Source organism: Larimichthys crocea, chromosome XVII (assembly GCF_000972845.2).
Source record: "Larimichthys crocea isolate SSNF chromosome XVII, L_crocea_2.0, whole genome shotgun sequence".
NCBI classification, from domain to species: Eukaryota; Metazoa; Chordata; class Actinopteri; family Sciaenidae; genus Larimichthys; species Larimichthys crocea.
The window spans coordinates 727,049-754,679 of record NC_040027.1 but is presented as its reverse complement, the minus strand read 5'-3'; the positions used below and the strand labels follow the sequence as shown (position 1 = coordinate 754,679).

The following is a 27,631-nucleotide window of genomic DNA, read 5'->3' as shown; positions in this document are numbered from 1 at the left end:
GAAAAGTACACGTAGTGTTGTTCTTGATCATATTTGCTCAGTTTGGTCACATTAGTCAAGGTGTACATTATTTTGAAGGTTCAAACCGGAAGTCGCCTTGAACGTCTCCCTCTTGACAGTGGTGTACTTTTCGTTTCGCAGGGAGGAGTCAGACGTTAGTTTCTGTATTAAAGTGACATGTTTATTGAATTAACAGTAATTATACATCATGTATCGCATCGTGTATCCATAATGTAGTCTGTACATGTCGCTGACGCAAAGCTATCGATCAGTAATCAGGTAAACATCGATAAAAGGTCGAAGGAAACTGACGGAACAGGAAGGCGGAACAAGTAAGTTCGGCAAAGTGTCTTCCAACTGTGCGATTTCGTCACCGTTTGATCCCCGGGTCTGACACAACGAGTGTTTTTACACGGTTATATTGAGGATGTAGTGTGAGATAAGGACGGATAACGTGTGTTTGTGTTGCTCTGTTTGCTGTTTTTTTTTATTTTTTAGCTCGCATTTGTGGAAAGCAGCAACAAGTCCGAGCGAGTTAGCTCGTCACGTCACGAATAAACTTCGTACAGTCGTCATGTGCCCTGCTGTTTAATCTCTGGCTTTTATCCTTTAAAGTGCGCTCAGAAATGAGACAAACACGGCATTATTGTGGACGTAAATGTGCGTACGTTTAGATACAGCTTCAAATAAACGTAGCGGCGTCTTGTTCTGTTGGTAACACACGGTTTGACTTGGTTTTATTGTCATTCCGCAGATTCTTGGTTTCACGGCGGAATTAGTGTCTGAAAGAGGAAATGACTCATGTTCACTTTGAGATGATGTTTCATCTCTGAAACCTTTCCGCTGTCACTGTTCACACTTGTCGTAGACCTGAGGTGTTGAGGCAAAAGGTAAATTATTCAGGCCTCCTCCACTTTTTTTTAGTGTTGGATAAAATAATAATAGAAAGTAATCAAGTGTCCTGTTTGTGTGGGTGTTTCTCACATGTATGTGTATTCCTGTGCGCCTTCATCTTGACGTGACCTCCATTTTAAGATTAACATTCTGAATTTAAGATTTAGATTTGCCTAAGAAGGTGAGGGGCTCATACTTTAATACATCTCAGCAGGCAACTTTAGACCCAGGACAATGCAAACGAAAGAAAGAAAGAAAGAAAGAAAGAAAGAAATCCTGGCACACTGATGCTATTGTTGCGTAATTTCCCCCAGTCAACTCTTTTGTATTACATGTTTAATAAGCACCAGAGGTTAAAAGATTAATTGATTATTATGTGGCACATTTAAATAAACTATTGCACACTACCTGCTTTAAAGCATGTTGTAATATATATTTATATCTGTTAATACTTGAGATTTTTATATTATTGTATTTTTTTACCTAATGTTTGTCGTGCACCAAAAGACAAATTCCTTCAGGTCCGATAAACCGGTTTGTGGTTCTGATTAGTAGATTACAACTTCTAATATATCACGAGGTTCAGGCCTTCAGTCGTGAGGATTTTTGTGATGTGAGGTATTGGAAATTGTATCTATTTTCTGAAATCTGATAGACCAAATGATTTAAATAATTAATCAATAGAAATAATCAGAAGAGTAATAAATAATGGAAATTGTTGTTGGTTGCAGCCATAGATTGTAACGTTTTGTAGGAATGACTAAAGATAAAAATAAGGTGCATCTATTAATAAAACTCTGTCTCTTTCTTTCCTCTCCTTGTGTCATACACAGGATCGCTGACCCGAGTCAAAACAAATACCAAAAGACAGGCCATAACAAAAACTCTGCACTGGGTGTTGATACAACCTTTTGACTGCTTCCATTTCGACAGTAAATAATTCACCAGAAGCATTCAAACAAATCGGCTGCCGCCACCACATGCAACCATGTCCATGGCCCTGAAACAAGTCTTCAACAAAGACAGGACATTCCGGCCCAAGCGCAAGTTTGAGCCCGGGACGCAACGCTTCGAGCTGCACAAGAAGGCCCAGGCGTCTCTGAACGCAGGGCTAGACCTGAAGCAGGCCGTGCAGCTTCCCCACGGCGAGGACCTCAATGACTGGGTGGCCGTGCACGTGGTCGACTTCTTCAACCGCATCAACCTCATCTACGGCACCATCAGCGACTCCTGCACCGATCAAACCTGCCCTGTCATGTCCGGAGGGCCCAAGTACGAATACCGCTGGCAGGACGAGCACAAGTACAAGAGGCCGACGGCACTGTCGGCCCCCAAATACATGAGCCTGCTCATGGATTGGATTGAGGTACAAATCAACAATGAGAACATCTTCCCCACCAACGTCGGTAAGTGTGGAGTTTGGTGTGTGTAAGTTTCAGGTGTGTGTGTGTGTCTGTGTGTAAGAGTCAGGTAGTTAACCTGCAAACCAAGCCACCACCCATTCATAGACAATGTGCACACTCCTGACGTCACAAGTTATTCTCAGTTACGCTATTTCAAGTCATCATCCGTCCCCTAAAACGTCACCAAGTAATAATCAGTGCCCATCCCAAAACCACAAGCGCTAAAAGTAATGTCTTGTAATTTTGTCTGAACATTCACGCCCCCTGTAGTGTTTGATTAATAATGATATAAAACAGATGGAGCAGCAAATTCTCACATATGAGGAGGTGTGATGCTGTAACACGGAGGAGGAGCGGAGAGAAGAAGGAAACACATTTATACTACAAAACAGTTTTTCTGTTTTGTTTTGTTTTTCTCTCATGTTTGCTCTTTGTGTTGTGAAATTCTTTTGATTCTCAAGGACTCAAAATTCAGTAACACAATGCAGAAAGGTATGTCTTTGGCTCTGTTCACAAACGGGAGACAACAAATGAAAAAGGGGATGCAAGTGGTCTGTTTTTTTGTTTTTTTTGAGGGATCGCAAGTCAACAATTGGCATTTTCACGTGTTACATGGTTTATCTTTTTTTCGACTATCCACAAAAAAAGCTGCTCTGATGATTAACGCGTAATGAACACAAAGGAAAGTTGAGATAAGAATAAATGAATGCATTTCAAAGCCGTTTGTTAGAACATAGATAACTAAACGATGTATTAGATTCAATCTGCAAGGCCGCATTCGTCAGATTACCTCCAGCGTTGCACATAGCAAGCACTATCACTTAATCTGCTGCTGCTGTGGCATCCTCGGTTTTCCATTATCTCCGTGCTGTGTACGTATGCGCGCCCTGAGCTCGGCATCTGACTAACTACAGAAACATCCAAGCAATGGATTTAAAAATGGGTCACACAATGTACAGCTGGCTATGAATAGAAACAAGCTCTGACGCGCCTTTCCTTCGGAACACATTCCTATATTATTATTGAATTAGTCAAAGCAAAGCGACGTACTAAATTAATCACTTGGTCGGAGGAGAGGCTTATCCCCCAGACTAAGTCGTGTTGGTTTTCCATTCACGTATGAAGTGATGCGGGCCCCTCATACATACTGGTATCCCGCCTGAGGGGCTCCAGAGGACAGAAAAGGTTAAAAAAAACCCCACACACGTTAGTTTAAATAACAGTTGCATTAAATATATTAATATTTCATATGTGTTTCTTTCTCTAAATAGCAAAAGGTCATCCTGGATTGACCGTGGTGTTCTCTTGTCTCCGTCTGTTTGACTGCCAGGTACTCCCTTCCCTAAGACCTTCATGCAGGTGGCTAAGAAGATTTTGTCTCGTCTCTTCCGGGTGTTTGTCCACGTCTACATTCACCACTTTGACCGTGTGAGCCAGATGGGGGCCGAGGCTCACGTCAATACCTGCTACAAGCATTTCTATTACTTTGTCACTGAGTTCAACCTCACGGACCACAAAGAGCTGGAGCCTCTGGTGAGTTAAGAAGGGGATTGGATCTAATACACAGCTGAAAACATGAATAAATGAGATTATGTTTTAAGAATGTGAATAAAAGCTTTGAAAACAATGGGATTTCAAAGACTCTGAACTAAACTAGTTAAAGCAGCCTTTTCAGCTTTTTTACAACAACATTAGCAGTGCCAGGAGACAAAGTTATAACATGATAAGCATAAATTAGAGACCTACCAACATGCGCAAACATTTCACAGTTAAACTGTCAGAAACCCCTGGTGGACAAATTATGTAACAGCGATAATATTTAAAAATGATTTCAAACAAATCTTGGGCATTCCAATATCTTGTTACTTATCAGCCAGCTCATACGACACTGATAAATAAATTAATATTGATAGTAAATAGTAAAGTAGGGGGGTAAACTGAGTCCTGCATTTAGTAAGTGGTAGTCTAGTTGTTCAAGGTGCTGATGGCAGCTAAATTTGCAACCTGTAATCTGCTATTTACGTCATCAGATAATTAGCTCATGCTAATTTTTAAGACGTTAAACTAGTTAATTTGTCTAAATCTCTATGAATCATCATTTTAAAGTAACGACAAAGATGATCTAATACAGTAACTGATTGTTAATTGATTTCTAAAGACACCTTTGTGACAGACATGTCTCGTGCTGTAACAAAGGTCTGTGTGACCAGAAGTTTAGACAGTAAACTGTAAATGTTTGCAGTGGTGATTAGTGTGAGATTATAATGTTTGGACCTTTTTCTGTTTGCTGTTTGTTTTTTGTTTTTTTGTGCCTCCAGCACCTTCTAGTCTTGTGCTTGTTCTTGTGTGGAATTCTCTGCACAGACGAAACAACAGCAGACATAAACAGTAGTTCATTGTGGTCTACTTGCTGCTTCATGTTTTATTTGCCGAGCTGTATCTGTTGCTGTTTTATCTTTTCAGCATGAGCTTACAGATATCTTGAAACCTGCTTACTTGCATCCTAAAGTATGGGAACATTTCCTAACTCGCTGCGCTGTGTGCTTTGTGTCTGCAGAAAGAAATGACCTCTCGGATGTGTCACTGAGGGAGCACAACTGACCTGTCGACACGCCGGGGCAAACGCATCCGTCCATCTAGAAGACTGCAGCAGAGAACTAAAAGAACAAACAAATTGAAAAAAAAGAGTCTATTTTTATATTTAAGTACTGTAATCTATTTTAGCCACATACTGTAGGTTTTAACCGAGAACCTTGTCTTATGAGGCGTTCTGTTCCTTTAAAAAAAAAAAAAAAAGTTTTCAAACATTTTATCAAAGCACAGTATTAAGAGGTGTATGTTTGTGTTGATGTTTTTCTATTTTATTTGAATCTCAATCATTCCAGGATACTTCTGTCTTTCTGTCTGTTTTAAAATGATCTAAAATTAGTACGATTTCTTACTGTATGTCTATAAAATCATTATGTTGTTACATTAAAACAATTCTCTACTCTGTTAGAATTTGTTATTGGTAATCAGTGACTGGTTTTCCTTTCCTAAACTGATAGTACTGGCCTCATAGACTGATTTTTTTTTTTTTTTTTTTTTTTGCCCCCTCATTTCAATTTTACTACACATTTTACTCACATCTGAAATTTTAATACAGTAATGTATATTTTTAGGCAGAAAAAGTGCAAATGTTAAAATCCCAATGAGAAATTTATTTAAAGATGACGTACATATTTTGACTGAATACTCTAATCGCCTGCTGGTGAGACGTTATCAAGTCTGTGTCATTGCACACGTTGGGCCTCAGGCCACCAGGCCACCAGGCAGGTTCTCAGATGTCAAACCCACAGGTGTTTGTAGCAGATACTCCTGGCATCTGAAGGTCACACGAGACTTGAACCTCACATGACGCTCACGGTGGCTCACGTGTTCAAAACAACATGTGTAAAAGTGTCCACTGGGTGGCATCAGACACCAGAAAACATCTGTGGTAAAATACTGAAATCCTACAGCAAATATAGCTTTTATGCAATCTGCCCAATGTCCCACTTTTAGTAAAGAGGGGAAGTGGAGCCCATCTAAACCTGATACGGGTTAATGATTCGACTGAGCTGGTTATATAAGAAACAGGCCAGACTGTACTGTGATGAATACAGAGAGAGTTTTGAGTGAATGAGTCCGGCTTTGCATGATTGGGTCAACAGCAGTCTTGAATAGGCTTGTGAATAACAGTGTTGTTCAGATTTAAGAGGCAGTTATCAGTCACAATAGTTGGGATTATATAAATAATGAACAGCAATCTTGCACACAAACTTTCCTATGTAAACACAATTATAAGATATGAGAGCCGACAACTTGTGACAATCATAAAATATTTAGTAGTACACTTTGTAAAGGGACATTTTGCTTTATTACCCCAACTGCAGGTCTGCAGGTTATCTGCTGTGATGTAAGAAGTATTCAGATCGTTCAGTAGTTGTTTGTCTCGATGTGCCGGCCCTGTGATGAACTGGCAACTTGTCCGGAGTGTACCCTGCCTGTCGGCCAGTGCCAGCTAGGTTAGGCCCAGGCCCCCTGCAATCCTGATAAGCATAAGCAGTTACTGAAAATGGATAGATGGATAATAATGACAATAGTTAATTACATGGAATGTATACTAAAAGAAAAAGGTTTTCAAGAAAAATTTACTTAAATGTATTAAAAGTACTGATGAAGAATGACCTCTTTCAGAAAGTATATATTTTAATATCAACAACTTTCAATGAGAATACAAACGTACACTGACCAACAACTTCATTAGGTACACTTGCACAATCCAATGTGATCCAATACAACTCTGCCACAAATTTCTACTTATACAAAGCTCATCATTTTTCTGTTATGTTGACACTGTCAGAGAGATATTAATTTAAATATTATGTTTACTATTGTGGTTGTAGTTTGCAGCAGGGTTAAAGTGGACTGCATTTATGAGAAAGTGGCCAAAACATTAGAAACAACTCTCAATACAACAACAGCACTTATTGTTACAAAAAAAACATAAAATAGAATTATAAACTTTCTGACAGTATTAACAAAATCTGAAACATTATAAGCTTTGTAAAGTACTATTTATTGCAGAGTTGTTGTATTGGATCACATTAGGTTGTGCAGGTTTACCCAATGAAGAGTCCAGTCAGTGTATATTATTATCAGTAAATGGTTCTGTAGACTTTATTATCTGTCAATCATCTCAACCGGATGTTTACGCCACTACATGTGTATGAGCACATTCATAACACAAGTATATTACAAGTTTACAAATTTCTTCCTTCATTCAAGCTGGAACAAGCTCATATTTGGACACAATACAATTCTTAATAAACCAACATGATGAAACTATCTGCCACAATAACATCAACCATTGAAATGACCTCATTCCTCTGCTGAAACCTGATCCTCTTAGAGGATTGTCCTGCCCGACCTGCTCCCAGCAGAATCACTTCCTCCAAACACACCACTGTACTCTGGCATGCGTTAGGTCTGTTACGTGTGAGATGAGCTGTGTTCGTCTCTCACCCCTCCCTCTGGTGTGTTTTTCTCTTTTGGAATGTACTGGGCAGCTCTGATGGACTCTGTAGTTGCAAGACATGAAGGAAAGTACTGGAAAGTGTCCAAGAACAAGGGGAATAGATTCAGGCTGCTTTCAGATAGTACTGAAGCTAGTCCAACTCTGCCAGGGTTTACACAGCAGTGTCCGCCTGTTGTTTTGATGGCACGGTGTGATTATTTACAAGTAGAGAAAAGGGATTGGAAGATAATGTGAGTCAGCAAATGTTGGGCACACACACCCATAACGGTTTTGTGGCATGTGAGTCACTTGCATCGTGCAGTACTGTAGCTGGTGGGGATGAAAGATAATCATGAATTTAGATGCCCACAGCTGCAGAGGGCCTGCACAAGTTCCAGTAAGAGGATGGATTATCTCAAGGGAAAATTACTGCAGTTTGTACAACCTAAGCCCACATGATCTCTTTTGATCATTGATTCATCTTTAAAATCATTTTAGAAGCAGAAATGCCAAACATCCCAGCTTCTCTTCTGCTTTTCCAAGTCTTACACAATGATAGATTGAAAATCTGTGGGTTATGGACTGACTGACATGGACAAAACAAGCTACTTGAAGGTGTCAGATTAATACATAATAAAATGATCATTAGCTGCCGCCTAATTGTCACAATGCTCCTCTATAAGACAATAAAATCACAACACAACTTAGGCGTGTGTCGCTCTGTATTTCAAGACCTTTAAACTCTATTGTGAAATCTACATAACTAATCATAACATTTCCATGACTGTGCAAACCGGGTGACACAACAAACCGCAATTTCCCTCTTTGTTAGGGACGTGCAAGTGTTGTACAGTCCATCTGTGTACTGTAACTTTGCCGCATGTTTGCACCATAGTGCAACAAAGCCTGATTATTACATCGCCATCAAAAAGGCAAAATGTATCTGCTTCTTTAACCTACTAATTTCACATTAATATCTTAAAAGCAGCGCTACGGTATGATGTATTACAGTAAATGACATGTAAACACTGAAACGTGTTACAGCTAGTTATTTATAACTTCAATAATGAAGTCCATGAAACATTTCAGCTGTGTGCTAGTAGTTACCCAACCTGAAAGGAGGCTCTCAGACTTAAGAAAACATTATTAATTTCTGGGTGTTTTGTTATATATGGTTATGTAACAAGAGCAGAGGGCAAAAAAAAAAAAAAACGTACAAAAGGTTTTTCAGAGCACAACTGGAACGGAGTTGGAACAAAACAAAGGCTGTTGCGAAATCTTTGGTAAGTATTTCTGTACCAATACTCTTGTGCTTTTGCTGAGTATTGGATTAATTTCAGTGGTGCAATAAGCAGTCTTTCTACTGTAATCATTTGTGCATATACATATGTTGGAGTATTTCCCTACCTCGAGGTTAACTCCCTCTAGGAACTCTACTCTGGGAAGTTTTCTTGGAAAAAGGTGTGATCAGCACCCTGGGGCATGGTGACCTTCCTACTAGAGAAAAGTATGCAACTTATTTTAACTGTGTAAGATGGCGGTCTGCCTCTCGCACACTTCTTCTCAGTCTTTGACAGTTTTATTTGGTCGTCCAGGACGTGCATTTCATGAATATATTTGCAGTTATGACTATACAATACTTGTTTACATGTGCAGATGCATAGAGCATGGAGTACTGTACTGTTTGTAGAAGATAGAACAGGAAATGTTTTTGCAAAATATTTCTGCTGGTTCAGTCCTTTCAACACATGAATCAAAACAGCTACAGCTTTGTTTAGCCATTAATAAAGCTTCTTTTTTTTTACTGTGACATAGTCACATGGCTGTACTTCTTTTTCCAGCTTAAGTAGCTTTAAGGTTGGGAAATTTAACCTTCAATCGATCTTACAGACTGTCTGACAGTGTCTCACACACACATTCTGCACTGATTTGTTGCAGCTCTAAAGCTGAAATATTGAAATCAAACATATTTTCCATTACTTCATCAACTGTAAATATTGTAGTTGTGCCTCAAGCATGATTTTATACAAATGTCCCTCATAATTCAGCCTGACATATCGGTATTTCAGAAAAATCCGCACTAGTGTTTAAAATAAAAGTTGTATGCATTTGAACAATGTGTGATTGCACAGCATCAGATGAAAATGATGCTGATGCACACATCTGTGCACCAATGCATCTGCATCTAGAACTGTATATATATATATCATAAAATTGTATATGTATGTCGTAGAGAACTGGCTTTGAACTGAAGTGGGACAACAACAACAACAGGGACACATCTCAGTTATATCATACTTAAGTCTGGAATAACCTCAGACCATAAAGCGACCCCCTCTTAAGTGCCATTCACATCTGAAATTGGGTTGTTGCCACTTGAAGTTATTTATGATGCCCCCTTCCATTTGACCTATAGTAACACAGACCCACCCCCTGCACTCCAATGTGTGATCTTGTTTTCCTGCTAAACCTTCAACTACTCCATGTGCTCCTGGCTAGGGAAAGACTGCCAACGGCTTGCGTAATGTTTGCTACCATTGGGCTTATGTTTGAGGGGCAGAAGGTGAAAGGAGGAGGAGACGCAGAAAGCCTCCAGTCACAAGACAGTTGACTCCTGAAAACAAACCGTACATGGTTTTAACTCCAACACCCTTGATAAACAATCAATGAACGCTATACAGAGCAGGCCTGTGGACTATGGTCTATATACAGTGGTAAATAACAGTTAACATAACAAATCACACAGCATATACAGGTTGACGACAAAGTGCACAGTGCAATAAAGCATTCACACTTCTTGGCATACAGTGCAACATGTGGCCAGATGCTAAGTAGCCATTGTCACTCAGACTCAACTCAACTCAAACTTTATTTATGAAACACATATAAAAACAACTAAGGTTGGCCAAAGTGCTGTACATATAATTTACATATAATACATATAATGCAATAAATACAAAAGGTTAAGATAAATGCTAAGATACTTAAACTTGGTTAAAGGCCAGGGAAAAAAAGTATGTTGTTAGATATTAATATGAATATATATTAATATTACCAACTGTATGTTAAAGAATGTTAAAGAACGTTAAGATGACATAACTCTACTGTGCCTCTGTCAGAATACCTTTGTCTTTGATCTGTGAAAAGTACTGTATGAACGTGTCATTTCTCTGAAAATACTACGTTGGCATCTCACAATTAGCAACTAACATGAAGAGTTCTTGGATTTCTTTCATTATCACAACCATGCGACAGCGTCTCCACCTCGGTCTGAACTGCCTCCTCGTCAGGTTCTAAAACGTGCCGTGTCTACCTTGTCACACATCACAAAACGTGGGGGGGAGGGCCACAATGGGAAATATTCTCACCTTCCCTATCAATCATTATACCTAAAATCAACACATTATCAAATAATTACTGCATTGTATTATTGTATGAATAATTTTGTGTTTTGAGTACATTTGCCATGTATGTACTTAAAGTCCAGAAACATAATGTAATGTAAAAGTCTTAACTTTCCCCAAAACTTCAAATCTATTAAAGTTAGTTGTTAAAAAGTCTGATATTAGGTATCTAGTTTCATCCAAAGGTGGAAAATAACCAAGTGTATTAATTGAAATACTGTACTTGTGTACAATTTTAGGTACTTTACACTACTTTATAACTGGACTATATTTGAGAGAGGAATGTACTTTTCACCTACTAGACAGCTGGTTTTACAAAACAGATCATCTTATAAAATATGATGTTTTTTTAGGCTTTGATGTTGATTAAACTACCCCACAGTAAAAAAAAAAAAAAAAATAGAAGAACAATCATTCCTCCTACTGTCTACTGCTGTCTACTTGTAATGAAGTGTATTTGCCTTTGCTATTTTTACTAGTAAGAAGTCTCAGCCTCTTCTAGGTTGCATGTGAGTGTGCCTGTATTTCACTGTTTGTGTACGTGAGACTGAAATGCTGGAACAGCTGCAGTCATGCCACTTCACCGGTAGCTGCGTGTTGTGACTCAGACGGGGGATTTCTTTGAACTGTCGTTTGGCCATGGCCATTCATCACTGGGGTGTGACAATAAAGTTTAAGGCATCATAAATGTAAAAATTTCCATTTCTGAGACACACACACGGCGGGGGGGGAGGGGTGATGCCCATGCGAGTGCACGCATTGTTTATGTGTTTACATAGCACGGAGATGACGTGCTCTTCTTTGCTGCACTACCTCTTGTTTTGAATGTGGCCTTTAACATCCGATGACAGCAGCAGATACTTATTATGATTTCACCTCCCTCGTGGTGTAAACTAGTGGATCTGGTCGGTCTACATGTCGCAGTAGTCCCGTCCCTCTGCACCTCCATTAAGATCTCTTTCATCAGAACAGCCGCAGGCGTTGACTGTGCCTACGTGCACGTACACGCCGTTTTGTTCCGCCATACATCCCATCATGCGGCCTCTGAAACAAAACAGAGCACACTGGCTGAGTACCATTTCGTGTGTGTACCAGCTTTGCCCCGACCTGTTTTTTCCTGAAATGCATTCAGAATTCCACGTAAGACGACATTAAACTATATCAATGAACTCCAGCATCGATTTATGTTCATATTTGTGTCTACTGCGCCACTTTAAGGAGCTATTTGTGCTTCTAACCATGCGAAGTGGCGAAGTTATCGCAGTGAGACGAAATGGTACCTTGCCACCGTATCCTTTTCTAGAAAACACATGACCCGTCTCGTCTGTTGATGCAGTTCTGAGGAGGGAGGAGACAAGGAGGAGCCAGCGGGGAGGTTATAAAACCACCTACGCGGTCACTTTTCAGCCACCTTCCACGCACTTCCTATCAGGCGTACCCCCCTCCCCGACCGTCCTCTGCGGCTTTCGAAGCAGTGGGTCAAACAACGACGCTAACACTGGAGCTATAAAATCAACAACGGGGTGAGTAAAAAAAAATAAAACTCGCTTTGGATAATAGTTAACTTGCGACGTCTGTTTTATTTTTTGCAATTTAAAAAAAAAATAAAATTTTAGTGTCGCAACATTAACACTTAACTGTAACGTTAGCGCGCAGTTTTAACGGTCGTTGCTGTCTAACGTTAAAGTTAAGCGTCGTAACGGTCACCGCGCGACTACAGCTCGAGGCTTGGTGCTCGCGAGTTGACCGTTATGACTCAGGCGTGTTAATGTTAGCTACGTCAATGTTAGCCTCCCTGCGGCTGTTGTACTGCCTGCTAAACTGGAAGCAGCGTGGCTTCCCGATGGTATTCACTTGTCTGAACTGAAACGTTAGTATTATATCGAGTTTCTGCATGTGGTGTATTTTAACTGGGCCTAGTTGGATAGCTGTAACAAACCGAGCAGTTAAAGCTAAACGTGGGTGGCGCTGCAGTTAGCTGTTGCTGTTGTTGTTGCACTCTGTTTTTATTGCCCTACATGAACGCGTGGTGAATACAGACTAACATTAGTCGGACATTAGTTTTAAGTTAAGCTTTCATTAAAGCCTGGCAGATGATAGCAGGTTTGGTATCTCAGCCATATGTCCTAATAAAACGGGGTTTGTGACACTGCGGTGTGTTGTGTGTTGTCCACAGGGCTCCCGTTTAAAGCGCCGCAGCAAGCTCACCATCCAGCGCAGTGTGATCACTTGCGACTCTCTGAAACGACTTTCTGTTTCGGAGAACTGCAAATTGATATCCCAAAAAAAGAAAGAACCACTGCCGCCGCACATCCACCAAAAAAAAACCCAAATCACCCGAAGCAAAATGGTGCAAAATAAGATGACCGAAGTCACTGGATTTCATCGCTCCTTCAAGGTGAGTTTGCAGTGCAGAGCTGCGGCCATGCCTTTATGGAAAGTCCCAATCCGAGCACATTTGTCAGCATGTATAAGTGGACCTCACCTTGCTATATATAAACGCATCTGTTGCTCCCTCATCTTATGGCTCTGCAGCCTGATGTCACGTGTATGTTTAGCTAATGAAAGTATAACTCCAGTGGGCGACTGCTCAGAGTCATGTTCAGCTATATTTATGTTTTGTATTGTGTTAGCGTGGGCTGCTGTATGTCTTTGGATCAGAAGATGTTCATGGTTGGTTTTTAAAAGTTTATGGCCTTATCAGCTGTTTAGGTGTTTTGAGTCCACCCTTGGTTTATGGCTGCAAGATGGATATAACAGCCCTTATCATTTGTGACTAACAGTCAATGCTCTCAGCTCAGTAATGCATTGATAAGATACCTTTTATCATTAAGCACATTTTTGTATAATTACTCCCCAGGGCCAAAATCCCTTTGAATCGGACGACTTCACTAAAAACGGATCCCATCTGATTGATTCTTCCTTTACATTTGATTCTTCCCCAAGACATGGTGAGTATTTCAACTTAAATGTTTTGAGACTAATGTTTTATCGGAGTTCTGTCAGTGCAGAGGTTTGTCTAATTTGACAAAAAATGGCTAGCCTAACTCATGTTTTGTTTGTTTGGGTTATTTCCTTGCTAGCACACACAATGTTACTTACATTATCCCCTTTGTTTTGACAGACATCCCTTCCAGCCAGCCTATTGACATCCCCGATGCCAAGAAGAGAAACAAGAAGAAAAAGCGTTGCCGGGCAACTGACAGTTTCTCTGGAAGATTCGAGGGTAAAAGCTTTTATTTCCAGTATCATCATGTTGCTATAATAAAAATCCTTCATAAAAAATTCTTTGTACCAAGTGAGATTCTGCTCCTGAATATAATAAACTCTGTGCTGCAGATGTCTACAGATTACAGGAGGAGGTACTAGGAGAGGGCGCTTATGCCAGAGTGCAAACATGCATCAATCTCATCACCAACAAAGAATATGCTGTGAAGGTAAGAAAGCAGACTGTCTCTCAGACATAATGGATGACTGCAGTATATTTGAAAACATTATGCAACTCTGCGCTTCTCTCACAGGACTGTGAATGTTGTTGTTGCCACAACACTTGCCTGCTGTCTGTGTGGGGCACCATGGCTAGTGATTAATGTAGAGATGTTGAATTTCTAAGACCGTGCTGGGTTTTTCCATCATGAACTTTTTACATCCTGTTAAAGCTAGAAGAAACTAGGAAGAAAACAAGGCTACAGGATGCATCATTGTATCCATGCTGCCTTTTTTTTCACTGGTCATTCTTTAGAAATCGTATTGAGGAAAGTTCTGATCCCGGGGCAGGATACGTCTTTTTCTTTTTTTAACCTTAGTTCAGCTCTCCATAGAGGATGTCTGCAGGCTCTCATTTGTGTTGTGCTACTGCTGTGCTTTTTTTTTTTTTTTCCCTCAGTATGCAACACTAGCTCCTGTCAGCAGGCCCTTCCCCTCACTGTTTTTATACTCTGCTGGCCTATCAGAGAGCTGGGATGGATATACCCACCCCCTTTCTTTACTGCTGTTGCCTACAGAGGACGCTGTAGAGGGAACATTGTGTACTGGTAACTGTGCCAAAACATAAACCCACATAGAGAGGAAGGAGGGGTGTGTGTTATGACCCAGGGTGTTTACGCTGCTTTGTTCTCCCTTTTGCTTGGTACAGTTGTACTTTTTTTTTTTTTCTCTCCAGATGTGGTGTGAACTTGTGAATGCACATCTTGACTCTTGGGGACTTCCTTTTTTGGCCTTGTATTTAATGCTCATTTCCTCATTTTTAGGATCAAAACATTGTGAAATGTTTTCATTTCCTGAAGTGTAGAAAAAGTAGGACCGGGGCTTGTTTTTTGTTCTTATACATTCTTCTGGAAGTTTGTAACAAACTGGCATTTGAAGGCCGTTTTCCCCACAGAGCAAGTGTCCATATCATACCATTAATATTTCAGAGGAATTGGAGCACGATTCTTGTCATGTGACTGTGGCCTGTTAGTATTGTTTACCCCGGGATGGTTCGGTTGATCCCTTGAGACTTTGCAGTTCTAGGGGGAGGAGGCACAAGGGTCGGCAGTTATTGGAGGTCATTTAGGAGTCGGAGGGTGGGGGGGTGGCTTCAGACTACTCCTGCCAGATGTCCACTGTCTACCCTCCCCCGTCCAGACTGGGGTGAGTTGTGTGGAGTTCTTGTGTTGTAGTTGCAACAAAACCCCCAGAGCACCAAGGACAAGCAGAAGGCTATGCAGTGCATGCCTATCTGAAGCAATGGTTCCCCAGAAAATCCTTCCCCTTCAAGGCATTATTTCACAACCCCGGGTTGATGTTTGAACCTGCACAGAGACTTGGTGGGGCTTTGTTTTGCAGAAGGCAGTAGTGATTCTGATCTCTGATTTGAACGCCTGTAAATCCAGTCCTTCGATTAACAGCTGACCCACTTATGTTGATAATGCATTTCTCAACTATCATTATCAGGGTGGGAGGTTTATGTAGTGATTGGGAGAAAGTGAGCTGATTGGGGCTGGTTTGTGCTGCTGACTCAGACTGGAACAGTGCAGAGGCTTTGGACTGCTCACAGGCCTCTTGTCTGTGCAATAATCCTAGACACACACTGCAACTCTGGCCCCACTGGGCTTCAATAGCAGCTGTAATCCAGCTACCAGGAAGAGAAACATACACAGCCTCCCAAGCAGACAATAACCCACCAGGGCTGGAAAATTCAGGCCTTTTTGCTTTGGTGTCAGCAGTCTGTCTTTCTGTCTCTCTTGGCAGGGAATTGTGCAGCTGGTGGGCCTCTCTGTGGTTTAGTTCCAGGCAGCACAAAGTTATATTTAGAGAGCATTTTTTGTTGTTATCACAAACGGTTTGGGATTAGCTCATGGAATCTTTTAAAGGAATGCTTATGGCTCCTTAAGAGCACTTAAGATTTAAATATGGGTCACAGATGAAGGGTAAATATAGCACTGCTGTGACTTGTCTCATTCTCATGATGTTCTGTCTCTGCTTTTGCATGGTGCACTGAAAGTAGGTTAAGCTGTCTTTGCAGCTGTGCCACAGGGTGGGTAAAGGTAGGCAGGGAAGCAGGGAAACGAGTTATAGGGCACTGTATATAGACTCTGTAATCTGGTCAACAAGTAAACACGGCCCCGGGGTGGGGTTTTGTGGTGTAGGTTGAGAGGACAGCCTTCACCCAGATATCAGCTTTCACAGATGGCTCTGTTTTCTGACGCCACCAGCGCCGTCCTCTGTCCTACTGCTGTGGAAAAACACTAAAGTCACACTCATTTGTTTAGCAGGCTATTTTTAGATAATGTGACTAAAGAGGTAATGTTCTGTTCCAGATCATCGAGAAAAGACCAGGTCACAGCCGCAGCCGTGTCTTCCGTGAGGTTGAGATGCTCTATCAGTGCCAGGGCCACAGGTAATGTCTTTCTGTCATGACCATCTTAAAGTAATGCCACCTGATGAATGTATAGAGACATTACCACACACTGACTGATCCACTTTCTGCTGAATCCTAGTCCTCTTGCTCTGTAGTACATAAATCACATTTAAAAGCCAGTCAAACCAAAGGCTCAAAGTGTTTGTTTTCCTTTTTCTAAAGTAACATCCTGGAGCTGGTGGAGTTCTTTGAAGAGGAAGACAAGTTCTACCTGGTGTTTGAAAAGCTCAGAGGAGGTAAGTGATTTATGGCTTCTGCAGGGTGCCTGCTTTAGATCCCTTTTGTTTATTTTTAAACATTCCTGTAGTGCATGTGCACAGTCTCCAGTGTATAGCCATTTGTTTTGTATCTGTGTGTGGAAAGGCTGTGATTTGCTTTTGTAAATAGAGTTGATATATTCATATTTTTTCCCCCCTATTAGGTTCAATCTTGGCACACATTCACAAGAGACGCCACTTCAGTGAACAGGAAGCCAGTGTTGTGGTGCAGGACATCGCCAGCGCTCTAGATTTCCTGCATAACAAGGGTAAGACCAGTTGTACAAATAGGCGAGCACAGATATGATTTTTAAAAGAAGTAAATTGACAGTTTCAAGGGAAACAAGATGTGGACACTGTACAAAATATCTTGCTTGTTGTGTAAATGTTTAAAAAAGTATTTTTATTGATCCTGGTCCAATGGCCATATCTAAATAATCAAAGGGTAACTGATTGCCTTGTTTTTTTTAGGAATGGCACATAGAGACCTGAAACCCGAAAACATTCTCTGTAAGAGTGCAGACAAGGTGAGTTTACTGCAAACATGTTTGAGTCCAATTAGTTTATAGGGCAACTAATGTGGTAATAAAGTGTGATAAGTTCCAAGATGGTGATATAATCTTTGCTAAAGATAAGTCGTAGTGGAAATTTTTGGTCCCACAAGTAGATGATCCACACAAACAATGACTGAATAAAAAGAAGTGTAGATTCATTTTTAATGATTCTGAACTTGTATCTCTTTGTCAGATTTCCCCGGTCAAGATCTGTGACTTTGACTTGGGCAGTGGGATCAAGCTGAACAGCGACAGCTCACCCATCTCCACCCCTGAGCTTCTCACTCCTGTAAGTCCACCTACACATTGAAGAGATTAATTTGTTATACGATCAGTACACTTGCCAGTACAGTGGTTTGTTTCCTTCATGTGGATAAGCAGGGTGATTTCAGGCTGTAAAACAATGTTTTTATCAAGTCCAACTGGCTTGTTGCCTATTGGGCAATCCACAGTGACGTTTGCAACAGTATGGCTCGCTGATTGGGAGAGAGCATGTTGTGTTTTTGAGGTTAAGGTAGTTCAGTGTTCAGCGGATTCTCTGAAATGATATAGATTTTTTTCCCTTTATGTCCCTATCTGGCAGCGTTTACCCCCCCTTATCACGCTGACGTATCGGCAACAGTCGATGAATATCCCACAGTTTAACGTCCATCTCCTGTTTATCAGTCGCAAAGATCCCTGAGCCTGGGGGTTATAATTGTTTAACCTTCCTGCTGTCGTCACAACACAGATCCTCTGAGTGCCCAGAGAAGTGGCACCCCTGTGACCTCAAAGAGGAATGGTAGAGTTGAACTGGCAAGCTTTCTACGTGTCAACACATACTCTGTTAGTTGTCTGGGGGGGGTTGGATAGATGGACCAGAGCAGGTGAAGGATAGTTCAGCCCACAGGAATGTTGGGGTGGGTGGGGGTTTTCTACACTGGTAACTTCATCTTCCTTTAGCAGAACTAACGGATGCAGAGCCCATTCCTGGACTAGCTGAAGGGGAGATAGTTGTGGGGGTACAAGGTGTCTTGTACTTGGTCTAGATGGACTTCATTGTGTGTGAACTATTAGTTTGTCAGGTCTTGTTTTTATTTGATATGGCCTCCCTCCCTACCATTTTTCTTTTGCTGTGCTGGGAAGATTTGTACATAATCACAGGATTAATGCAATAAAGATTTCTGGGGAAGTAAAGACAGTGTGACTTTTACAAGGCCATGTCCCATAGTATGAAAAACCAAAACACACCAGCTCTCATTTCCCTTTTTTTTCTCCCTGTGGTATGAGAGAAAAACATCCACCCTTTCTTTCTGGTTAGTCTCCTCCCAGTGGCCCCAACCACGCTTGTGCTGGTCTGCGCTTTCTTTATGTTCTTTATACAAAGGCTGTGCATAAGGCTTGTTCTAGAAATTTTAGTCTTTGCCCATATACCTAGCAACTGAGATGTGATTGGCTAGAGCGGTGGGAGGGGGAGGGTAACTGGGAGGGACAAACGGCCAGTGTGCACATGCGCTCTGGCTTGTTTTCTTTGCTGTGATCACAGGAACAATGTTATCTGATTTCCATCTGACTATTGGCACTCTCACCCTGCCCCCACGTTACCCACATTCCTACAGTTGCTGTTGCACAATATAATGTCGTTTTGCCTTTTATTGCTTATGTTCCTGATCCAGCTGAATGTGCTTAACTTAATCTAAGGGTTCTCAGATCACAAATCTGTGGATGTGTTTGCGTGGTCTCTTGGTATACACGGGTCTTTCTAGGAAAAGGCTAATTTTAGTTTGCAAAGAAATCTGGACATGCGGCTGCTCGGCATGAAATAAATCCGACTGTTCAAATGTCAAAGCTTGTGTGCAGCAGTTGGAATCTGGGAGGAACAGCAACTTTAAGACACGACATGCAAGCTTAGACGGTTAAATTAGTTTGTTGTAGGTGCCTCTTTATTGTAAGCCTATTCTCATAATCCCATAAACAGCAGAGGTGTGTGTGCCTGCGGTGTCAATATGGTCTGACTAGTCACATGGTTTCAGGAAAGCCCCAGGTTGCGTTGCCAACAAAGCCTGCGGTAACTGCAGCTGATTAGCAACTATGTGCAGCTTACAGGAAGGTTTGAAGAGGATGTGACTGACGCAAGATCAGGTGTTTGCTACTGCAGCACAGGAAGAACAAATGTGAGTTGAGATTTGAGGCTGTTTCAAAGAGCCATGATTACTCCCCCAATCAGCTCTTATCAGAGAGCTGGCAACCGTCTGGACAGCCTATCTTTTCTTCTAACTTGTCTTTGATTTAGGTAGCTTTGAAACATTAGCCCTGATAACTTTTTGTTTTTTTGATAGCATAGTTATCACATTGCCTTTTACTGTTGGGGCACCTTGGTAGGTAAAAATATCTGTTGTGTCTTATTTCTGTGGCAGCTGCATTTGACCTGAATTCTGGGGGCTTGTCTGTGGAGGCAGTCGCCCCAGACACGATGCTGATGTTGGTTGGAAACGTGGGGGTTGGGGCTTTCTCTGTGACAGACGCAGCTTTGTCTGAGACGAGATTCCTGTGCAGCAAATTTCATTACATAAGGGTGCAGCAGGGTGGAGGAGGAGTTAGGAGACAGCTGGGATATGGTACTGAGGCACAAAAGATTCCTCCTATGTAAACATGCTTGCCCACTGATAAAAGGAAGGCTATAGGCCAGAGAGGTTTACCAGAATAAAAGCCTCAGTGGGGACAACTGGCTGAATAAATCATATGTTTAGCTGTAGGCTACAGTTTTAAAAATAACTGATCTAGCAAAGGATGAATTAACAAATATTCTCAGAACAGTAGTTGACTGTTTTTTAAGACCAGGAAATCTCAAAGAAACTCTGACATGAAACATAACTTCAATTCATGTGACAATAAAAGTTTATTACATAAGGCAAAAATGTAATGTTTGTGTTCTGCTGAACTAGCGACCTCTTTTCTGTTCCTGAAGTATTAAAACGGCATTTGTTTGTGTTTCCAAGTTATGTAAGCGGTGAGGGTTCAGCCCAGTCTCTGGCTCTGTAGGACAACCAATCCTCTTTTCCCCGCTCAGTGTTTGGCCTAATTTCTTTCTTAGCTACATAACAAGGCACCGTCAGAGCTGAGCCCATCATTGGCCTCAGCCTGTTCTGCCTGGCTTGAGTACAACTGGATGGTTACAGCAGTGACTCACTACCGCTGCCTGCCTACCCACACTAACCTGCTTTATTATAGCCCAGCCGTCCCTTCCTCTACCCTTCATATGTAATTGTACCCGATGTTCCTACTTGGTTGTCCTTAATACAATGAGGAAAGCTGTACAGTGCAGTTTAAATTAACTCATCGCTGCAAAAAAGCATGTGACTATCACATAGGCGTCTCCCTTACCCATGACACAGCCAAAGAGTGGGCCCCAGGCTTTAATACTTAGAACCACGAGGTATCAGCTGAGTGAAGGAATGTGTGCGACAGTCGAGAGGCTGAGTTCATTGATTTTACGCTTTCTGCAATGGTTAGTGTTTTCTGTGTTTACGACCCCTGGGGCTAACAAACATGTTTTTATTTTTGTCTCACAGTGTGGTTCAGCAGAGTACATGGCACCTGAGGTGGTTGAGGCCTTCAGTGAGGAGGCCACAATTTACGACAAGCGCTGTGACCTGTGGAGCCTTGGAGTCATCCTCTACATCATGCTAAGCGGCTACCCACCATTTGTAGGCCGCTGTGGCGGTGACTGTGGCTGGGAATTGGGGGAACCCTGTCACACCTGCCAGGTAAGAACTGACGCCTTCATTCAGCCCTTCAGCTCTCTAAAATCTTGTACAGGATATTAGTGAAACTTAAAAACATTGTAACCAACGGTCAATGTTTTTATGTCCATTTCTAGAACACTTTGTTTGAGAGTATCCAGGAAGGAAAATATGAGTTTCCAGAGAAAGACTGGGCTCACATCTCCTCAAGTGCCAAAGACCTAATATCCAAACTTCTTGTTCGGGATGCCAAAAACCGCCTGAGTGCCAGCCAGGTGCTGCAGCACCCCTGGGTGCAGGGGGTGAGTGTAAAACCTTCAAGCTTGCATGTCTTTTGGCAGACATTCTTCAGTGTTTAGGTCTGTGTCGAGGTTTCTAAATAATTAACGTATTTGTTTTGTTTTATTCAGGGTGCATCTGATACTTTGCCGACATCCATCTTGCATCAAAGGTGAGAGAACCTTAGTTACAGCTCCAGCTACTTTATCGCTTTAGACACTTCAAAGTATTTGCAACTTGTAATAAATCTAACAATGCCTTATTGTTTCTTTTTGTGTCTATTAGAACCAGCAATGCCAGGGATCTGACATTCTTTGCTGACAAGGCCATGGCTGTGAACCGGCAGCTGGCTGAACAGGATGGCATGGAAGACCAGCAGCAGCTGGAAGTCCCGTTTGTTGTCACTGCTTCTGGCTCTTCTATGCGCCTCTCTCCTCCTTCCAACTCCAAGCTGGCCAGGCGCAGGCAGCAGAACAGCCAGCCCAAGGGAGGGCCTGTCTCTGCTGCAGAGCTTCGTCAGCTTCTGGCCCCTCTTGTTATTGTGGGAGACTGTGCCTGAACTTTGTCAACCCTGACCTCCGACCTTCCGTTAAGATTCAAGTCCAGATCTAACTAAGACTGCCCTGAGACTCTCCCTCTTAAATTCTGGCCCTTCTCCCTGACTCTAGCTGGCCTCGGTTCCTCTGCCATTCAGGCCTTCTTGCCTCGCTGTAAAGGGAGATGCTGCTTGCAGCCCTTTCTCTAAATGCCTTCTGCCCTTCTGCAGCACTTCTGAAGCACATCAGCCCAGGGCCTGCATATAGCAAACACACATACAGTATGTGCATGTCAGGGTTTGGGAGGAGGGCCAGTTTTGGAGAGGGAGAGGAAGAAAGAGAGAAAAGTATTTTCTAAGTTATGTTCTTTTTCTTTATTCTTTTTTTTTTTCTTTCATAAAACTCAGTTCAGAAGAAATCAGAACACTTATCTTCAAAGCTAAGCTCAGACACCAAAGGACAACCTGTTGTGCTGCTCCCACGTTACAACTGGATCCACTGTGAATTAAGTTATCTGGAATGTTCTCTTTGCCTGTATGTATATGCATGAATGGCCCATCTGCAGATATGTACAAGCTTATGCAATATGCCAAGATGAAGGCTGTTCCTGTCTTGAAGGGGTTCAGTAGAAGGGGTTGGAAGGGCTGTAAGCCAATGCTGTCCGTGCCTGGTGCGGTCCATTATGTGGCTGGGGATTTAAAGATGTTTTTTTTGTTTTTTGTTTTTTTTTAAGTCTCCATATAAGAAATTCCTCAGCGTTCAGCCTCTTCTGTCAATGTCTGAGATCAAACTCGCACTCATCTAGCTTGGTGGCCGCGCACTTAAATGCTCCTAGAGCAAAGAATGTTTGTCTGTACCCAGCCAGCCATTACTTATTGATGCACCAGATTCATACAGTTTATTATAAAACGTGTATGCTAAATTATCAGTGGCCACACCTTTTTAGTGTTTATATGAAACCATCAGGCAAGTCTAATAGTGTTCTATTGCACTTGTGTTATGATGCAGGGCCACCCCAAAGTAAGACTTCTGAGCTAGCTCTGAAGTTTATCTGGTATGTTGGTATATGTTAATTATGTTATATGGCTAGGCAAGTGAAACTGGGTCAGTGTTATTTTCATTGTAAAGAATTCATGACATGTCCCCTTTTTTTGTGTTTTTTTTTTCTTCTACAAATCGATTTATGCATTAGATTTAACCTTGAATATTTTGGCAGTAAAGGTTAGAACTCCTATCGGGGTTTGAAAAGCACATTTTGGCAAACGTGACCCGAGTGTCATTTATTGACTGAATATTTGGACCACCCCCCCCAAAGGGTTCACCATTGTCTTGTTTATTTTTTGATTAGGCATCCCTTTTCAAAAGTGAAATTACAAAATAAGAGGCAGATGAGATTTTTCAAAAAAGAATTTAAAAAAAGGAAAAACATTCCACAATGAAGAAAAACAACAAAAAAAAGTCTTCCATGTAGCTGTATTAAGTTTATTTTTTTCATGTTTGAAACTCCATGTCAATGTGCCACACTGATTTTTCTTTTTTCCTTTTTTATGGCTGTTAATAAGCTTTTATTTTCTATATGGTGGTTTTTTTTTTCATGCAGGTGCTGTTCAGTTCAGGTGAAACACCGGATGTTTTCCTTAAGTTTTTTTCTTTTTTTCCTCATGTCGTGTTTTTAAAAGTTCAGAGTATGTGGTGTATGAGGTGAGATGGAAAGAGTTGAGTTGATCTGGTGCGTTCGTGCCCAGTGAAGGAGAGTTTTTAAGTTTTATTTTTTATGTGTAAGAGTTGGCAATAATTTTTTTTTGTTCAGATTAAGTTCATTAAGCTCATTTTGACACTGACAGGTAATGGACTGGTGATGAGGTCTCACAACACTGTAGCCATTTCACCAAAGAGGGTTCAAGTCATGACATTGAACATGTGATCCATCACCTAGCAGTGAGAAGTGGGGACTTCTGATTGTTCATGTCCTGTTGCCAGCACTGCAGTGACGGTACTCTGGAAATGGCTCCCTTGGTGTCAAAGGACCCATTATGCTGATAATAGGACACTGTAATAGTTCTAAAATACCTTTCTACAGATGCATAGTTATGGGGTTTTATGTCTTATAATAAGACTTACTTGAATTTGTGTATGCAGCTGTTTCTTCTCCATTTGGGAAAATACTTTGCTATAGTAATCTCAAAGCATTACGCTGATAATGATCAAGGCAATCTTGGGGTTTTGAAAATACCAATACAGTTCAGTATTCTGCCTTTTTTCCTCCCTTTTGAGCATCAAACAAGTTAGTCCCTACTTTTTGATAGGGTTGGATACTCAGAAACGCACAGACTTTGGCCATACTCTGCAATATCCTGAGCAGGTATATTGAGAGTTTTCTTGGTCATGACCATTTCTACAAAATGGCAGTAGCTTTTTGGACTGCCTTTTATTCTGGGAAAGGGGACAAAATGATATCCTTAAGCCTCGCAATTTTTATATTGTAAGTCATTTTGAAGTAAGGAAGTGTTAAAAATCAAAGTCATTCATTCAAATGGACAGTCCATCATCAACCTCCCCAATTTGAATGTAGCCCACAGGCGAAAGCATTTACAATCCAGCAACATTGATCACGTTTTATAAAAAGTTCATTTCATGGACATGGTGTGGGGTTATTCTGTCTACATTGATACAGTCCTCCAAAGCTTTTGTTTTGAGAGTTGACACCTGTATTCTTTCTTTTTAAACACTGTCTGAATCACCCCGAGCTCATTGTGTTCATGAGAAGAAATTTGAAACAAATACATCCTTTAAGTACAAAAATATTTTGATTTAAAATAAGCACTTTACTGTACCATGTGAATGATTGCAGTTCACTCAAGGCAACATTTATGACCGTTGCTACAGAATTTTGTATTGTTTTTGTAAAAAAAAAAAAAAAAAAATGCAATAAAATGCTTTGAACTACACACTCTGTAGTTGTTGTTACTTTCTCTGGTTTCTGCTCTCTTGTATCTCTAGTTTCACATTAACCAGCAATCTTATCTTTCGGCCAAGGCTGAGGCCGTTTCATCATGATTCAGTGCTGTAAATGTTTTATCAGGAACACTCCCTGATATGAGCTGACTATGTCACATATGTCCTTGGCTGTTGGTAAATATGAGCTCAGTTGTCTGCAGCAGGCTGAAATGTGACGGAGGTTTCACCTTGTGTTAGTCATGCTGAGAGCCACTGTGGGGGGGCGCTCTTCACAGCTAGACAGGCTCCATCTGACGAGACTGATGCAACCTGCTGCAAGAGCTGCAGCTCCTGCCGTGTGTGCCACCTCATGATCTCCCTGGAAATACCGTATGACTTCTGCTGAATATGCTGAACGTCAGTGCAGCATTTCGACAGTGCTGCGAGTCAGGATTTGTCATCCTGTGGTTAAAAAAAAACGCTGTGTAGATGCAAATGACTGAAATATTACTAGAGTTAATCAGAAACTGGGCTTGGTTAAAGGTTCATGTTAATGAGTAAAGGGAGACGTGAAAAGCATAAATAAAGAGTTCCATCCGCACTAATGTGTTAGATGTCTTGTTTGAATAACAGACCAAAAATAATAACCGACACAGCAAATCCTCACGTGTACATTTTGTCACTGGAACCTGCAAATATTAAGCATCTGGTGATTAACAACTAATTGTCTTAATCAAAGTGTTAATTTATCACATCAATATTGTATCATGATTCCTTCATTCAACCTCCCAGATATGAATTTTCTGCATTTCACACAGAAATAAACAAAAAAAAAGCCAGTTGCATAACTTCTATATCAGCATCACGTCATATGGCAGGAAATGAAATGATGCAACAGCAGAGTGTTTTCTGTGTGGTCTGCAGAGAACATGTATGAGCAATAAGAGCTTCACGGGCGCTTGTCTCCCTCTGCTGGAGATTTACCACCGATGCAGGTAGAATCAACTGGAAGAGAACACTCTTGGTATTTATAGTTGTGATCTGTGGTGAAATGCAACAAAGTACATTTACTCAAGTACAAATGAGTTACTTACCTTTAACTTTTCTCATCTGTTGTTGTAGGCACGCCCTACCTTTAAAAACCTCCTGAAGACCCAGCTCTTCGGAGAGGACCTCCTCTCCTCACACTACCAACAACTGGACATGCTAAATCTTTTTCTACTTTTGGTACAACTGACTGATCATACATACTTTAACTTTAAAATGTTTTGAATGCAGGACTAATTTAAAAACAGTGTGGTATTAGTACTTTTAAGTAAAGGATCTGAATACTTCTTCCACCTCTGGTTATGATTTTATTACAGCACAGTTTATTATTAACCAAGAAATAGAAATTTGTTTATTCAATTACGTCAAACGTTACATAAACAGGGGAACAAATCAACCCTGTGTGAGCCGCTCAGGAGATTTCAAGTCATGAGAGTCAAACAGGGTAAAACTATTTCTGCACCGCATTCATGAAGTCATTTAGAAAACAGGAATATTTTCTGACTGTGTGGTCCAGAAAATCATTCTGATATAATGTAGCATGTGTTGTTTTATCCCCCTCCCTCTTTACCATATAAAGTAAAGAAAATAAAGTGTTAATATATACTGATGCATCAGGGATATTAATGTGATCTATTAAGAGGATTTTAAAAAAATAATACTTTTATTTTTTCCATGTATTAGTCTCTAAATATGTTTTAACTTGCTATGTTATTGTCAGTTGCTTGTACAGCACTTTGAATTGCATTTGATCTGTTTGAAATGTGCTATAGAAATAAAATCTGATTGATTCTTCTTACACAAAACAGACAAACAGATTTCTGATTTTTCTGCTGCTTGATCATCTTGGAGGTGCTTTGCCTCCTCCTCTGAGTCTGCAAACAAGATCAGTAGAAGGTTTCACAGCTTCATGAGAACTTCACTGGATAAATTTTATACTTGTAATGTTATCTGCATCTCACAGCAGAAAATTTGACCTGTCCTAGTAGGAAAACACAGGTGTTACTAATAACATTGACAATGGCTCTGTTGTATTCAAGTGTCCCAGTAAAGCATCCAGAAGTCATATTTTATTATTACCATTTGTGACACATCAAACATGCAAGCTCTATAATAAATTGGACCCTGTGTATTAAATTTGTTGATTTATAGTGATTTCTTGCAGTTGTCCCCAAACTTGTCTTTTAAAAATTGTATTGAATTTCTAATTAGTCTTTATATAATATCTAAATACTCTAAAGACATGCCTTTAAAAAAAAAATAAAAATTTTTTTTAAACAATTCACAATTAGTGACCAGCTGTGGATACATCTGTAGCTGTGCAAATATATCCAAACTATAATTTTACCTGCTGAAGAATTACTGATTTTCTATTGAAGAGAAGTGAAAAATAAAAAATCTTAATAAAATTAAGTCCTAAACATGTAAGTAATGATAAAAATATAGAACATAGGATTTGAAAATTATATATTAAACATCCGAAGCTAATAAAAAGGTAGTCATAAGTGCAACAGCTTTAAACATTTCGATGTTTAGCACTTTTAGAGAGTGGAAATGAATAATATTCATCATACCCTTCAGTAACAAAACCTTTCACTGAGTGACTGCTGCCCGGTCCTTCTCTGAGGAGTGTGTGTCTCTGACTGCAGGACACACAC

At 40.7% G+C, this 27,631-nt stretch overlaps 2 protein-coding genes and 1 long non-coding RNA gene across 5 annotated transcripts; 2 read left to right on the top strand and 1 right to left on the bottom strand.

Moving 5' to 3' along the window:
• The first annotated feature begins 95 nt into the window (after window positions 1-95).
• Window positions 96-5,110, top strand: mob3a (MOB kinase activator 3A). 2 transcript variants are annotated; one of them, XM_010734468.3, is made up of 4 exons: window positions 96-332; window positions 1,728-2,300; window positions 3,628-3,830; window positions 4,855-5,110. In XM_010734468.3, the coding sequence occupies exons 2-4, from the start codon at window positions 1,883-1,885 to the stop codon at window positions 4,882-4,884; spliced, it is 651 nt and encodes a 216-aa protein (XP_010732770.1). In that variant the 5' UTR covers window positions 96-332; window positions 1,728-1,882; the 3' UTR covers window positions 4,885-5,110. The 2 variants fall into 2 exon arrangements, with proteins under 2 accessions (XP_010732770.1, XP_010732771.1); XM_010734469.3 differs by lacking the exon at window positions 96-332 and adding an exon at window positions 681-890.
• LOC113748003 (uncharacterized) lies at window positions 5,074-12,127 on the bottom strand. Of its 2 annotated transcripts, XR_003464044.1 has the most exons (3): window positions 12,020-12,127; window positions 11,553-11,783; window positions 5,074-6,367 (listed from the first exon to the last, which is right to left on the bottom strand). It is a non-coding gene; the product is annotated as an uncharacterized LOC113748003 (long non-coding RNA). The 2 variants fall into 2 exon arrangements; XR_003464043.1 differs by lacking the exon at window positions 5,074-6,367 and having other exon boundaries at window positions 10,187-11,783.
• Window positions 12,113-24,937, top strand: mknk2b (MAPK interacting serine/threonine kinase 2b). Its single transcript, XM_010734467.3, has 14 exons — window positions 12,113-12,262; window positions 12,916-13,137; window positions 13,600-13,690; window positions 13,864-13,965; window positions 14,079-14,176; window positions 16,541-16,620; window positions 16,804-16,877; window positions 17,063-17,167; window positions 17,370-17,425; window positions 17,646-17,741; window positions 21,004-21,198; window positions 21,312-21,476; window positions 21,585-21,625; window positions 21,739-24,937. Exons 2-14 carry the CDS (start codon window positions 13,087-13,089, stop codon window positions 22,010-22,012), a joined length of 1,428 nt encoding a protein of 475 aa, XP_010732769.1. The 5' UTR covers window positions 12,113-12,262; window positions 12,916-13,086; the 3' UTR covers window positions 22,013-24,937.
• The last annotated feature ends 2,694 nt before the right edge of the window (window positions 24,938-27,631 follow it).